The sequence below is a fragment of the Protopterus annectens genome, chromosome 13.part0 (genome assembly GCF_019279795.1).
Source record: "Protopterus annectens isolate FY-2018-M chromosome 13.part0, PAN1.0, whole genome shotgun sequence".
Classification (NCBI taxonomy): domain Eukaryota; kingdom Metazoa; phylum Chordata; order Ceratodontiformes; family Protopteridae; genus Protopterus; species Protopterus annectens.
The window spans coordinates 999,455,339-999,468,345 of record NC_056747.1 but is presented as its reverse complement, the minus strand read 5'-3'; the positions used below and the strand labels follow the sequence as shown (position 1 = coordinate 999,468,345).

Sequence of the window (13,007 nt, the reverse complement as noted above, 5' to 3'; positions counted from 1 at the left end):
CAAAGAAATAATTTATTTTCAGGTTATTATCCTCTTGAATGCCAGAGATTCAGTCATTTTCACATTCCAACTTATTTTGCTGAGCACTTACATAATTACATACCCATGCTTACAAATGTATATACCTACTTTTTCTAAAATATATTTATATTTTTTACATTGCACTGTGTCATGATTAAGTGAGATTTCTATTGGAAGATGAGGAGTGTTATGCAAATATGTTAATATTGCACAGAACAGCTTCAGAAATAAAAAAGTTTATTTCATTTTGTAAAAGAAATTTATATTTTATATATATCCAAGCATCGTAATGTCTATTACGGGTACATTTCTAAGCAAAAAAGTCAGCTTGAAAACATCATTACATGATTTAACATACATTTTTAGTTTCCAGAAAACAATTGCAGACTGCATTCTTATGAACTATCTTCCTGTTTTAATACTCAATGAAATGTAATTTTTGAAAAAAATCCATTCTCTTAAATACAGTAACCAGAAGGGTGCAATTCACTTAACATTTTTTTAAATTGCATTGCTTTATGCCTGTGTTAAAGTTAAATGTTTGCAACTTGTAAATGGATAGGCAGAATATAATGCACATGAAGAAATCAGTTTTGAGAGAAGATGGTTACTATGGACACTGACCTCAGAAATCTATATATTATTTATGTTAGATTCATTGTCAGGTATTTTATCTTTGTGGATCTACATTTCCTTATGAGTACTAGTTGATAGTTTCAGTACATTTCTAGCAGGTTTGTCATTTTCGGGCTGATAGGCAGCTTCAAACTCATAAATACAGACCTGTTTCAAAATTATTACTTAATTTGTCAAGCTGTATCACACTGCACTCTACTTGCCATCTATTATTCATAAATGAACCAAGTTGAAGGCATGCTTTTTTATGAGCCAAACTCCAAACTTAATGTTTGCTCATTACTATGGAATGGCTATCTTAATATTACATTCTGTAATCACTGTTTTTCTAGCTGTGACTGCAAATGCTTTGTGTGGAAAACAAGAATTCATGTAAAAGACAGGAAACTGAGCATTGGTGCAATGTGAATTGGTTGATTTTCTTCTTTAGTTTGTCAAATGAGCTTTCTTCTCCATAAATTGGCATTAATAAAAGGCTAATAAGAAAGTCCTGGAATCTGTTTCTGCAAGACTTCAGTTGATAGGACAATACCATCTACGAATTGTTCAATGGCTGTCAATATCTTATGATTTATGATGCTGCCCCCTGAAAAAGAAAAGTAAATGAAAATGGCATCAGAGGTATGACACATAGTTAATAAATTAAAATATCCAAGGGTTGAACAACTCCAACTGTTCAGAAAGGCTTTAGAAACTGTCATTATATTTTACTTAATTTGGGTTCCTTAGGAGTGACTTGTAACTTATAGATAAGGTAATAGCATAGAAAACCTTTGTAAAACAATTTCAAGATCTGGTTTTGCCAGGCATTTTAGAAACAGAATATCTCTATATTAAAAACGCAAGTGTGTGTGTGTGTGTGTGTGTGTGTGTGTGTGTGTGTGTGTGTGTGTGTGTGTGTATGTGTGTGTAAAATAAAGCCAAACCCCACTAGCTTTATTAGCCTGAAACATCATTGGCATTTATAAGCCAAGTAGCTGAAACACTTTATGTCCTTAGGGGGTCATTTGCATATATCCCTTAGGTCTCCATGGCAAGGGGTTTAAGATTCCACACAGTGAAAAATCTAGCTTGATCTGGTTTTTTTTTTTTTTTTTTTGAAGTTTTAAGTGAATGCTTAGTGTGTGTGGCCTTTCTATCCTTTGGATAGGTTATTTAGAAAGGAGGAAGAGGGGGAGAGACAGCGAGTGAGAAAGAGAAAAATAGCTGTAAAGGATGTAAACAATTTAATGAAATATGAGGTTATAAAACCCGATCCAAGCAAAAATCAACAAAGTAATGTAGATTATTGCACTGAACTCATGATATAATTTCATGACATCCATATGGACACACAACAAATGTTTCAATAAATAACATTGCATTCTACCTAGAAAATGAAAACAGGTGCAGATATTAAATGCAAGATTACACAGTAACAGTACTGAATATATACAGAGAACATGTATTAGCTCATTAGAGCATATTATTTGTTTCTTTCCATTTGAATGTGGAACTCTCAATACCTTTATGACATTATCAAGAGCTTTCTTAATTGGCTGACTTACCACCTAATAATAGGCAACATAAGAAATGGCAAGGTGTAAAAACTTAAATTATATTGAAATGTCTTGCCTGGGATGCACTGCAGTGCGAATATTAGGTACTGTTTTTTAATAGTTGTGCATATTTTCATTTAATTCATACTAACAGTTAGTGGCGTACACATTGGCTCTAGGTGATTTGGTCACATGGAATAATGTTTTGTTACAGCTTGACGTCATGTGAGAATGGGATAAAGGAGTTGATGATTATGATGATGCTGATGTTTTCATAAATCGGTGTATAACATGCTAATAAAGACTATTATGTGAATGTCCTGACTGAAGAAAGTGAAGTACATCATCACTGTCTTTTTATATTGCACTTCCGTGGAGATAGGGACACCTATTTGTCATTATGCTGATGTCTAATCCTTCCATATCTACCCTAACATTGCCAGATTCAAGTGATTTACAAAACATTGTATTAGCTAATGTCTTAATGCAGGAGAAAATGCTCAGTGAGTATTATGCAATGACTCACCTTGACAGACTGACAAATTATAACTTCTTTGTTTTCTTTCACAAGATTTAACCATCCTTCCTCCATAGGTTCATAGATTCATAGCTACTTTCTAGACTATTGATTTGTGAGGATATTAAGAAGCCTAGTCTTGCATTCATATGTTATGTTTTAGTCTTTATATGCTGCATATGAATAATCCAGAGGTGGGCAGAACAAGTATATGTTGAGTCAAATACATGTTACGACTATCCATGAGGGACATTGCTATTAAACCAGAGGATAATTTGTGGTTTCTGATCCATTCATACAAATTACATTTGAACAAAGTAAGAGAAGAACTTTGCTTTATGTGGAATGGAAAGCAATTCCATAGAAGAGGCATTCTGTCTGATACATACCTATTCCTCCAACATGTTGTATTTATCAAGAGACTTAGATCCCTTGAGTGGGTGCTCATGCTGCCAGTGGACTTGCAAATGTCTGATAGTTCAGACAGTATAGGGTCTACTGAGGCCAAAGAGGAGTCGCCCAAGGACTGGACCCTAGAGAAGACTGCAAGTGACAAGTCTTTTGGAAGATGTAGAGTTGTCCACCCTAATTTCCTGGGTTCTACTTCTAAGCCAATTTGCTCTCCAGCAAGTTACTTAGAGATTTACAGTTAGCTGGGATAGTTTATCAATGATACCTGTGTGTGGAATGATACCATAAGCTTTTGTGAGGTCTATATGTACATTGTTTACTGATTTTCCCTCATTTAATGCTTCAGTAACCTTTTCAATGTAGTCATCCAGATAAAATATATAGGCAATGACCCTGGTGAATTGGAATTGGCTTGGGTCAAGATCTTGTAGGTTCTCTTTTGTTTTTATTTAATTCCATAATGATCCTTTCCATAGCCTTACTGGTGAAGTTCTATAATTACCTGGGTCCACTGATACCCCACCTTTGCTGAAGGGGATGAATGCTGCTGTCCATCATTAATCCAGTACACAGCCTATTTGGAGTCTGATACTGAATAACTTCAGTAAGGAGTCTGACAGGTCATGTTTCAGGCTGACCAGTGGCAGCACAGTATGTTATCTGACAGAAATCATTTTTTGGCCTTGGTTAGCACCTTGAGGACTTGCTCTTGGGAGATTTGAGGATGGTGTAGATGCAAATATGTGATTTGGAAATATAGGAGTAGAGAAGGGACTATGTCATCTGGGTCTGAGTATGGGTTATCCTTCACTATTAGCTCTGTGAAGTGCTGGGCATTACATCTGAGATTTCTATTATAGTTAAGGCTTTGAGGCTATCCTTTACCCGGGGGGGCTCTGTTTACCTCATATCTGACTTTAGTTGACTTGATCATCTTACAAGTGTGCTATTGGCATCTTGAGAGCTAAATTTATTTTTGCATGCACTGATTTCTTTATTTTATTTTAGAGCCTACTTCTGTTTGGGTTTCACTATAGGAGGTGATTTTTAAATTTGGCATTGCATTTTCTTCTGAGAGAGACAGTTGCATCTATGCCACTATTTATATGTGCATTGAGTTTCGTGGTAAAGGATTCTGGATAGGAGGTGGAGTCATCAAGATGGAAAGGGCTTTTGAATTTAGATATGTTATCATTCAGTTTTAGTAAATTAGAAATGGCATAATCTCAATACTGAGGTAATAGAAAATGCTTCTAGCTTCAGTCTTAAGGTGAATGTGACTGATCTTTGGTCCAATTAAACCAGAGAGGAAATTACAATTGGCAGGAAGCAAAATTGCCCCATACTGGTAAGGACCAAGTCTGTGATTTTTTTGCCTCTGGTCAGTGCAGACTAACTAGTTTATATTGTTGAAGTCCAATAATTTTGTATATACACTTTTGAGGATTTATAAGTATTCCAGTTAATAGAGAGGGTAGTTGAAATCTCCTAGGAGAATGGTGTTTGGCTTAATGCATAGGGATCCATAATGGTTAGGTGGGAGATATGGGCTGAAGGAGACATACAGACAGTCTTATTGTTAGCTATGATATCATAAGGGTTTTTAACAGTAACAATTCTGGAGGTGAATATTTTTAAGAATATGGAGACGTTGCCATCTTCAGTGCTGTTTTCTAATACAGTGGGCCTGAATGTGTGGTAGGCATTGAAATCCTGCCCTAACTGAGTACTGTGGCTGGTGTAAAACAAGGTCTCACTGACAATACATATATCAATGTTTTCCATGGTAAGAAATGCTTGTAGGGAGTTGGAGTTTTTGTTAAGGCTCCTAGCATTGAACAGCAATGGCTTTATGTATTTCAGATTCCCATGTCCTTTTATTGTGATCTATCTTCTCATTAAGTGTCTAACTAGAATACTTGCACTGATATCAAAGGTTTTTCATTTTCACCCTAAGTAACATAGCTTCTAGTATGTTATTTTGTAAGAGCCTCAACTTTTACTGCAGGTATAACTGCACTTTGAATTGTAATGTTTACACACACACACACACACACACACACACACACACACACACACACACACACACACACACACACACACACACACACACACACACACACACACACACACTCTCTCATTGCATTTGTCTCTGAGGTTTATGTGTTAGAGTCCTGAACATCTAGCTGCAGCCTGAGATTATTTTTCTTTCTGCTAATTTCTGTAGCACCCCTTTTAGATAATGACTATATGACATGATGTGATATGGTATAAAAAGCTGAGTGTCTTTTGAATAATAAAGGTAAAATGTATGATTATATGTCAGTGAATCTATTTATACAAAAGCTAATTATGCAGTAACTATCAAAAAGTCACATGTAGTTTCATGTATTCCTAGATGTTTTCCAAAGTCCTTGTATCACAAAATACTCCTGAGTACCAACTACTTCAAACCTTAACTGTGTTTTTTTTTTCACAGTGGAATAATTTATACATTTTTATTTATGTATTCTGCAAACAGAATCAAAATTGAGTGCATACATCAAAATTGTTGTGGTTTACCTTTCTGCTGAAGAAAATACTGCCATTAAAAATGAATTTGAACATCATAGCTGATAGAGCATGTCTAGCTATAAGTATGATTCATTACCAGAGTATGTTATCTCACTGTTTATTGCTTTTTCCAGTACACCTTATTTTTCCATATCCAATTAATTGTTTGTAACCCTGTTCATTCCTGAAAATTTGTTTGGGATGTCTTTTAATGTATGACAACCACATGTTAACAGAAGAAATAAAAATCTGTGAATATTTTTATGTTGTACCCAGCGAATCATGTTTAGTTGCACTTTTGTTATTTTTAAAGAAAGATTTGTGTTTGCTAAGGCAATGGCATGTTAACAAATAAAGTATTTTCTCTTACTTTGACTCCTCTCCCTCCAGCAAGGCACGATAGGTTTTAATTTCTCCTTCAAGTTGTTGTTTTACGTTCAGAAGCATCTGATACTCTTCATTCTGGAATTCCATCTGTGCTCGGATATCAGCAAGCTGGCCCTCCAAGATATTGATCTTCATCTGTATATCCTGTATCCTCACTCCATACTGGCTTTCTATGCCTGATAAAGTTGAGTTCAAGGATGCTTTCTAAAATATTATAGTGAAACATCAACTTTAATATTAGGATTAATCAGAAAGCACTTCTGATAGAAGATGAAAGAGTATCTAAGTCACAGGCTAATGCAACAAATAGGAAACAGCTCCAGTACTTATTAATGCCCCCCCCCCATCCAGGCATGTCTAAAGGTCAGTTCCCTGTGCTTTTATCCTATTAACATGGTGAACTTGGGCATCCTGAGGCAATGTAGCAACTGCCTCATGTACACTGACAACCCTCTCCTCTTACTCCCCAACACTCAGACTTGTGAGAGATGCACTTATATATCCAAATTGGAAGCCACACACTCTCCAGCCAAGACTGGAATACTGGTCAAGAGGAGAAGGTCAACACTTGCACCACACCACATGGAACACATAGCCCTCCAGAACAAGCACCAGCATTGCCTTCACATAAAAACACAAACCACACACCCACCTTCGAGGAGGCTCTCAATAAAAATCTAACCAAACAGCAGGGACCTCCAAGGCAGAAACTCACCTGACCACTACAACACATACTAAGCGTGAGACACATAACTCTCCTAAACAGTGTATCACTCAACCAAAGCCCCTGAGGCAAAACAGCATGCCCAACACACTAGTCATAGGTGACTCAATAGTGAGGCACATCGATGCCCCACTCACTAGGTTGAATAAGGAAAAAGTAACAGTCAGCTGCCTGTCAGGTGCCAGGATCCACCACATAACGCACACACTCTGGTCCCTCAACAACAGGTACAAATATGACTCTGTCATTGTACAAGTGGGTGTGAATGATCTGAGATGTACCTCCCTGGACTACATGGAAAGAGACATGGAGGAGCTCTCGGATTATGTAGCCCAGGCAGGTATGACCCTAGCCCTGAGAAGCATCCGACCATCACCCAGAATGATACCACAATACAAGCAGAAAATGACTGAGTTCAACAATTGGCTAAGTTTCTGGTGTCATTCTAAGGGGATCCAGTATCTGTTTGCCTGGGATGACATGACTGACAGAACTCAATGCATTAGAAAAGATGGCCTGCATCTGTCACCCATGGGCTTCCGAATACTGGCCAAGGCTCTTGCCACCCCTATAGTGCCTTTTTAGGCAGTGTTCGAAAGACCAAACTACCACCGTAACAGCTACAAACAAATGCAATTTGAGGGTCATGCTGCTCAGCGCTAGAAGTCTAAATCTCAAAATGCACTCACTTGAAGTACTCCTTAAAATGGAGAACATTGACATTTGTGCTGTAATAGACACCTGGTTCATGGCACCAGAAATCACCCCTGCACTACCAGGCTACAACTCATTCCACACCTTTCGGCCCCAGAACTTGGACCGAAGCTCCAAAGGTGGTGGTGTTTCCATATCCATAAAGGATGCTCACACCTCCAGACTGGTAGCCCGACATAACGCATCTGAGATACTTTAGATGCAGCTACCATTGGGTAAGGCATCGATTCAAGTCATAGCCTGCTATAGGTCCCCAACCATGTCCCAAAATTCACACTCCACATTCCTAAGCACCCTGGAGAATATTAGGATCCAACCGAGCACTCTCATACTGGGTGACTTCAACTACCCCTCCATTAACTGAGAAAACTACTCATGTATTACACGTGCCCAATGCTTTCTGGAATTCATTAATTCCAATGCCCTGGACCAGTTTGTTCTTAACCCACTAGAGGTAGCAACATCTTTGACCTGGTCATTACTAACATGGGCGACTGTTGCTGTACACCAATAGTCAACTCCTTCCTGGTTAGATCCAATCACAAGCTAATCACCTTGGAAATCCACATCCCTCCTACCCACCCCCCCCCAACAAAGGCAACCACCATGAAAAACTTCACCAAAGCTAACTTTGGGCTACTAAAAACAGAGGTGGCTAACTTCACGGCACACATGCACATGAAGAATAGTTGCATGACTGCCAAATCATACACCAATGCACTGTATGAACACATACACAAATGCATGGATCTCGCCATACCAAATAGAACTAAAACGCTCTCCTTAAAAAAAAAGGAAGCCAATCTGGTGGTCCCCTGCCATAAACAAACTCTACAACAGAAGGAGGAAACTGATGTGGAATAAGGTGAAGTCCCAAGACTGAAAAAACTCCCTTATCAGCCTCAACAAAAGGTTAAGATCCCTCATCAAATCCTCTAAAGCTAGCTATGAAAACAGAATTGCAGCAGATAGTAAAGACAACCACAATGCCTTCTATAGTTATATAAAGAATCTCCATGGCAATACCCAGATTTGCTCTGAGCTACTGCACAATGGTACCTCCTATACTGAGCCAACAGATATTGCAAATATACTGGCGGACAGATTCAGTCCTAACTTTACCCCTCTCAACCCCCCCAAGGATCAATCACAATACCAGTAAATTACCAGGTACCCAGTATTACTGTTGCACATGTTAAAACAACACTATCTAAGGCCAAGAATACAGCTTCTATGGGATCTGACAGTATCCCTGGCTGTGTTCTACATGAACTACAGAGTGAACTGGTACCTCACCTGTGTGCCCTGTTCAATCACAGCCTCTCCTCAGGCATTGTCCCTACCAAATGGTGCACTGCTGCAATCATCCCTCTCCACAAAGGAGGAGTGACTACAGACCCCGGTAACTATCGCCCCATTAGCCTGATGGCTCTGATACGTAAAGCTATGGAACGTGTCATCATGGACCTAATAAATAAGGATATAGGGAATCTCCAACCTCTGGATCCTACACAATTTGCTTTTGTGAAGGGTAGATCATGCCTGCTCAACTTCATTGACTTATTTGAGTCAGTTACTAGAGCTGCAGATGAAGGTAAGATGGTTCATACAGCCTGCCTTGATCTGGCCAAGGCCTTTGATACCATTCCCCACTCAGGAATCATAGAAAAACTTACTAAGTTAGGCATCAACCCCTATATCACTAGGTGGGTTGCAAACTGAATCACAGATAGAACCCACAGTGTAAAAGTAGCTGACTCCAAGTCAGCCTGCCGACCAGTCATGAATGGTGTCCCACAGGGTTTGGTCCTGGGTCCTCTCCTGTTTGGTATCTACTTCTCTGAAGTCCAGGCCAACATGAAGGGACTCTGGTTGACAAAGTTCCCAGATGATTGCAAGTTGGGAGCTATTATTAACTCCCCAAGTAATGTTGACATACATACAGAAAGGCCTCAATGAGTTCAACGACTGGTGTCAGAACCATGGCCTTAAGCTCAATTCCAAAAAATGTGTCTTCATTCCCCTTTGGGAAAATCCTGGTTCCCTTGAATTACCACATTGATGGTAGTCCATTGAACACAAAAGGCATTATAAGAGATCTGGGAAAACAAGTTGGCAGCAACCTCTCTTTTGACCACAACATTGTCACTGTGGTCAAAAAGTTCTTCTATGTGGCACATATCATTACTAAGTTTTACTTTAAGTACTAATTTTCCAGGAAGAAAGAGGTCATTGTCTTCCTCTACTCTTCCCTTATTAGGTCAATCATTGAGTACAATCCCCATTTGGTATGTACCTCACTAAACACCTGCAACAACTGGAGATGATGCAAATGTACCTCACAAAGAGGATCTTAGGCCTTAAACACTTGTCCTATATGGACAGACTCAAAAAACGCCAACTATTCTCTGTCTCATATCGCCTGCTTAGAGGCGATCTCTGCTTGACTTACAAAGCCATGCCTGACTCAGCTCTGTTAGAAATGCTACATCTAAAGAAATCCAAATCCCTCCACACCACATGCTCCAGAACCCTCAACCTTATTACCACAATCAACAGAACATGCTGGAGGGACAGGTTGATAACCCAGAGACTGCCCATGCTATGGAATAGACTTCCCATACATGTCAAGCAGAGCACCTCACGGTTCCTCTTCAAGAGAAATCTTGATGAGTGGATGGAAAATAGAAGATTCACCCCAGGGATCACTCCAGTGGCTCTACTTGACAGAGGCACTAGGAACTAAGGTTGGGTAGCACAATGCCAGGGTAATCCTATGGGCTAGGCTTGTAAAGGCTCCAGGGCCATTAGCCTAGTCACACCTATGAACATAGCAATAACCTAAATATGTGTGTGTGTGTGTGTGTGTGTGTGTGTGTGTGTGTGTGTGTGTGTGTGTGTGTGTGTGCGCGCGCGCGTGTATCAACTAAAAAAACAGAATATAAAAAGTTTCATTAAGACTTCAAAAATAATGCTGTTTTGAAAGTTTCTTCACCTTTTATGAGATGGGTTAGAAGAGATTAGAAACTTAAAGTCATTCATTTATTCTTTAAACACCCTATTTAATTTGAAAATATTGTAAATTAAAATGTATGCAATTTTCTCTAACAGATTTCACTGAGAACTACACCAACACTAGTTGTCAACTGTGCCCTGAGCTATTTTCATTAAAAATTGGGCTTGACTGTTCAGTGAGTGGGAATAGTTTCCTCAAAATCAAATAGGAAAATAATTTGTTACTGAAAGACATGGCGTTTGCACTATATGTAGTGCAGAATTTTCAGGAGCAACTCCAACAGTATTCATAGGTATGAAACACCAACCAAATATTCCAAGATGGATCATAAGGCAGACCAGAGGTCTACCACTGCTGCTTGAATTAATAAAATTGAGTTCAATGAGCCAAAATAATAATAGTATAAAATAATAATAATAGTAACTGAATACAATTATGTTTTTCACAAAACAGGATACATAGAATTATTCACTGTAACAATCCACATATTGCATACAACACTACATGTGCTCTGTAACCCCAACCCAAAACCTAACCATAACCGTTATGAAACCAAAACCAAATTCCTAATCAAAGGAACAAACTCTAGCTATAACCCTAAAGTCACTGATTACTATATGTATTATAACAGTCATATGCGACCTTTATTGTTGCACAAAACTTTTCTTTGTTAAAAGCTGTAACCTGAGGATTATGCAATTATTCTCCAATTTATTTATTTCTCGTGCTACATTATATACATTTGCTTGTTATTTTCAGTATACACTTGTTCTTTTTTTAACTTTTTTTAACATGGGCCTGAGCCTAATATTGGTATGTGTGGACCAGTGTTCTACTCCATTTAATAAATACATATATGCGTAAACAAAATCCCTATTGTTTGATGAAAAAAAAGAATTGCAGGCAAAATATACAACAGGTAGGTAATTTTATTACCAGTCTAGTGCTTTTGTCCTGAACCTCTGAAAGGACTACTTCAGAATAATTTCAAACTAAAAGCTGACCTTTCTTATAAGGTAACAGTAAGACTACATGACACAATCACCTGAGCAGAATCAATTGACTTATTCAAATTTGCAAATTATACAAAACATATAGATCAATGTAAATTGATATATATCTATATAAATATATATATATATATATATATATATATATATATATATATATATATATATATATATATATACACACACACACACACACACACACACACACACACACACACACACACACACACACACACACACACACACACACACACACACACACACACACATGCCCATATATATATATATATATATATATATATATATATATATATATATATATATATATATATATATATATATATATATATATATATATATATATATACATACATATATATATATATGTGTGTGTGTGTGTGTGTATATATATATATATATATATATATATATATATATATATATATATATATATATATATATATATATATATGTGTGTGTGTGTGTGTGTGTGTGTGTGTGTGTGTATATATATATATATATATATATATATATATATATATATATGTGTGTGTGTGTGTGTGTGTGTGTGTGTATATATGTGTGTGTGTGTGTGTGTGTGTGTGTGTGTGTGTGTGTGTGTATATATATATATATATATATATATATATATATATGTGTGTGTGTGTGTGTGTGTGTGTGTGTATATATATATATATATATATATATATATATATATATATATGTGTGTGTGTGTGTGTGTGTGTGTGTGTGTATATATATATATATATATATATATATATATGTGTGTGTGTGTGTGTGTGTGTGTGTGTGTGTGTGTGTGTGTGTGTGTGTGTGTGTGTGTGTATATCTTTAATTTTAACATTATCTCATTATCTCCATGTCATTTTCCTAGATAACAAAAACATTTGATGTTAAAAGTACAATTTAAGCTTGGTAACCTATATGTATGTTCCCTTCAGATGATGAAAGTTTCAAAACTTCATGTCCCCTTCAGATGATCAAAGTTTCAAAACTTCAGACATCATATGGCTGAGAACCAGATGATCGAAGTTTTGAAATTTCAAACATTCTGAATGGAGATCACTGCACAGTGCAGAATGGAAGTTTACCATTTTTGTCACTGTAGTGTGATCTCGGAGTTGGTATATTTAATTAGCAGGGAGTGTGAGGGGTGCAGGGGGGCTTGCCCCACTGCAAAAATGTAAAAGAAAACTTTTTTTTTTGCTCTCCGAAGTTTGAAACTTCGATCATCTGAAGTAGACCTATGTAAACACAAATGCCACCTAGTTTTTTTTTCAATTTCCAGCATATTTTTAAAATCGCCTTCCTCAAGTCAACAAGCTCATGATCCAGACCTGAAAAATAAAATTTGCTACATTCTAAACAAGTGTTTGTGTGCTCATAAAGAGCATTATTTTCATTAATTTTGACTGCATAACAGTGCTCTTTTATCTTCTTGGAAGGTTTTTCTGTGGCC

General features: G+C 37.2%; 1 protein-coding gene across 1 annotated transcript in view; it reads right to left on the bottom strand.

Annotated features, from left to right (window-relative positions):
* Positions 1-241: 241 nt before the first annotated feature.
* Positions 242-13,007, bottom strand: part of LOC122788071 (keratin, type I cytoskeletal 15-like) — a 49,009-nt gene continuing 36,243 nt past the window's right edge. Inside the window, exons 6-7 of the mRNA XM_044054993.1 lie at positions 6,047-6,267; positions 242-1,243 (exon numbers count right to left, since the gene is read on the bottom strand). Coding sequence (XP_043910928.1) covers positions 1,222-1,243; positions 6,047-6,267 — 243 coding nt within the window. The 3' untranslated portion in view covers positions 242-1,221. The remainder of the gene's footprint in view (positions 1,244-6,046; positions 6,268-13,007) is intronic.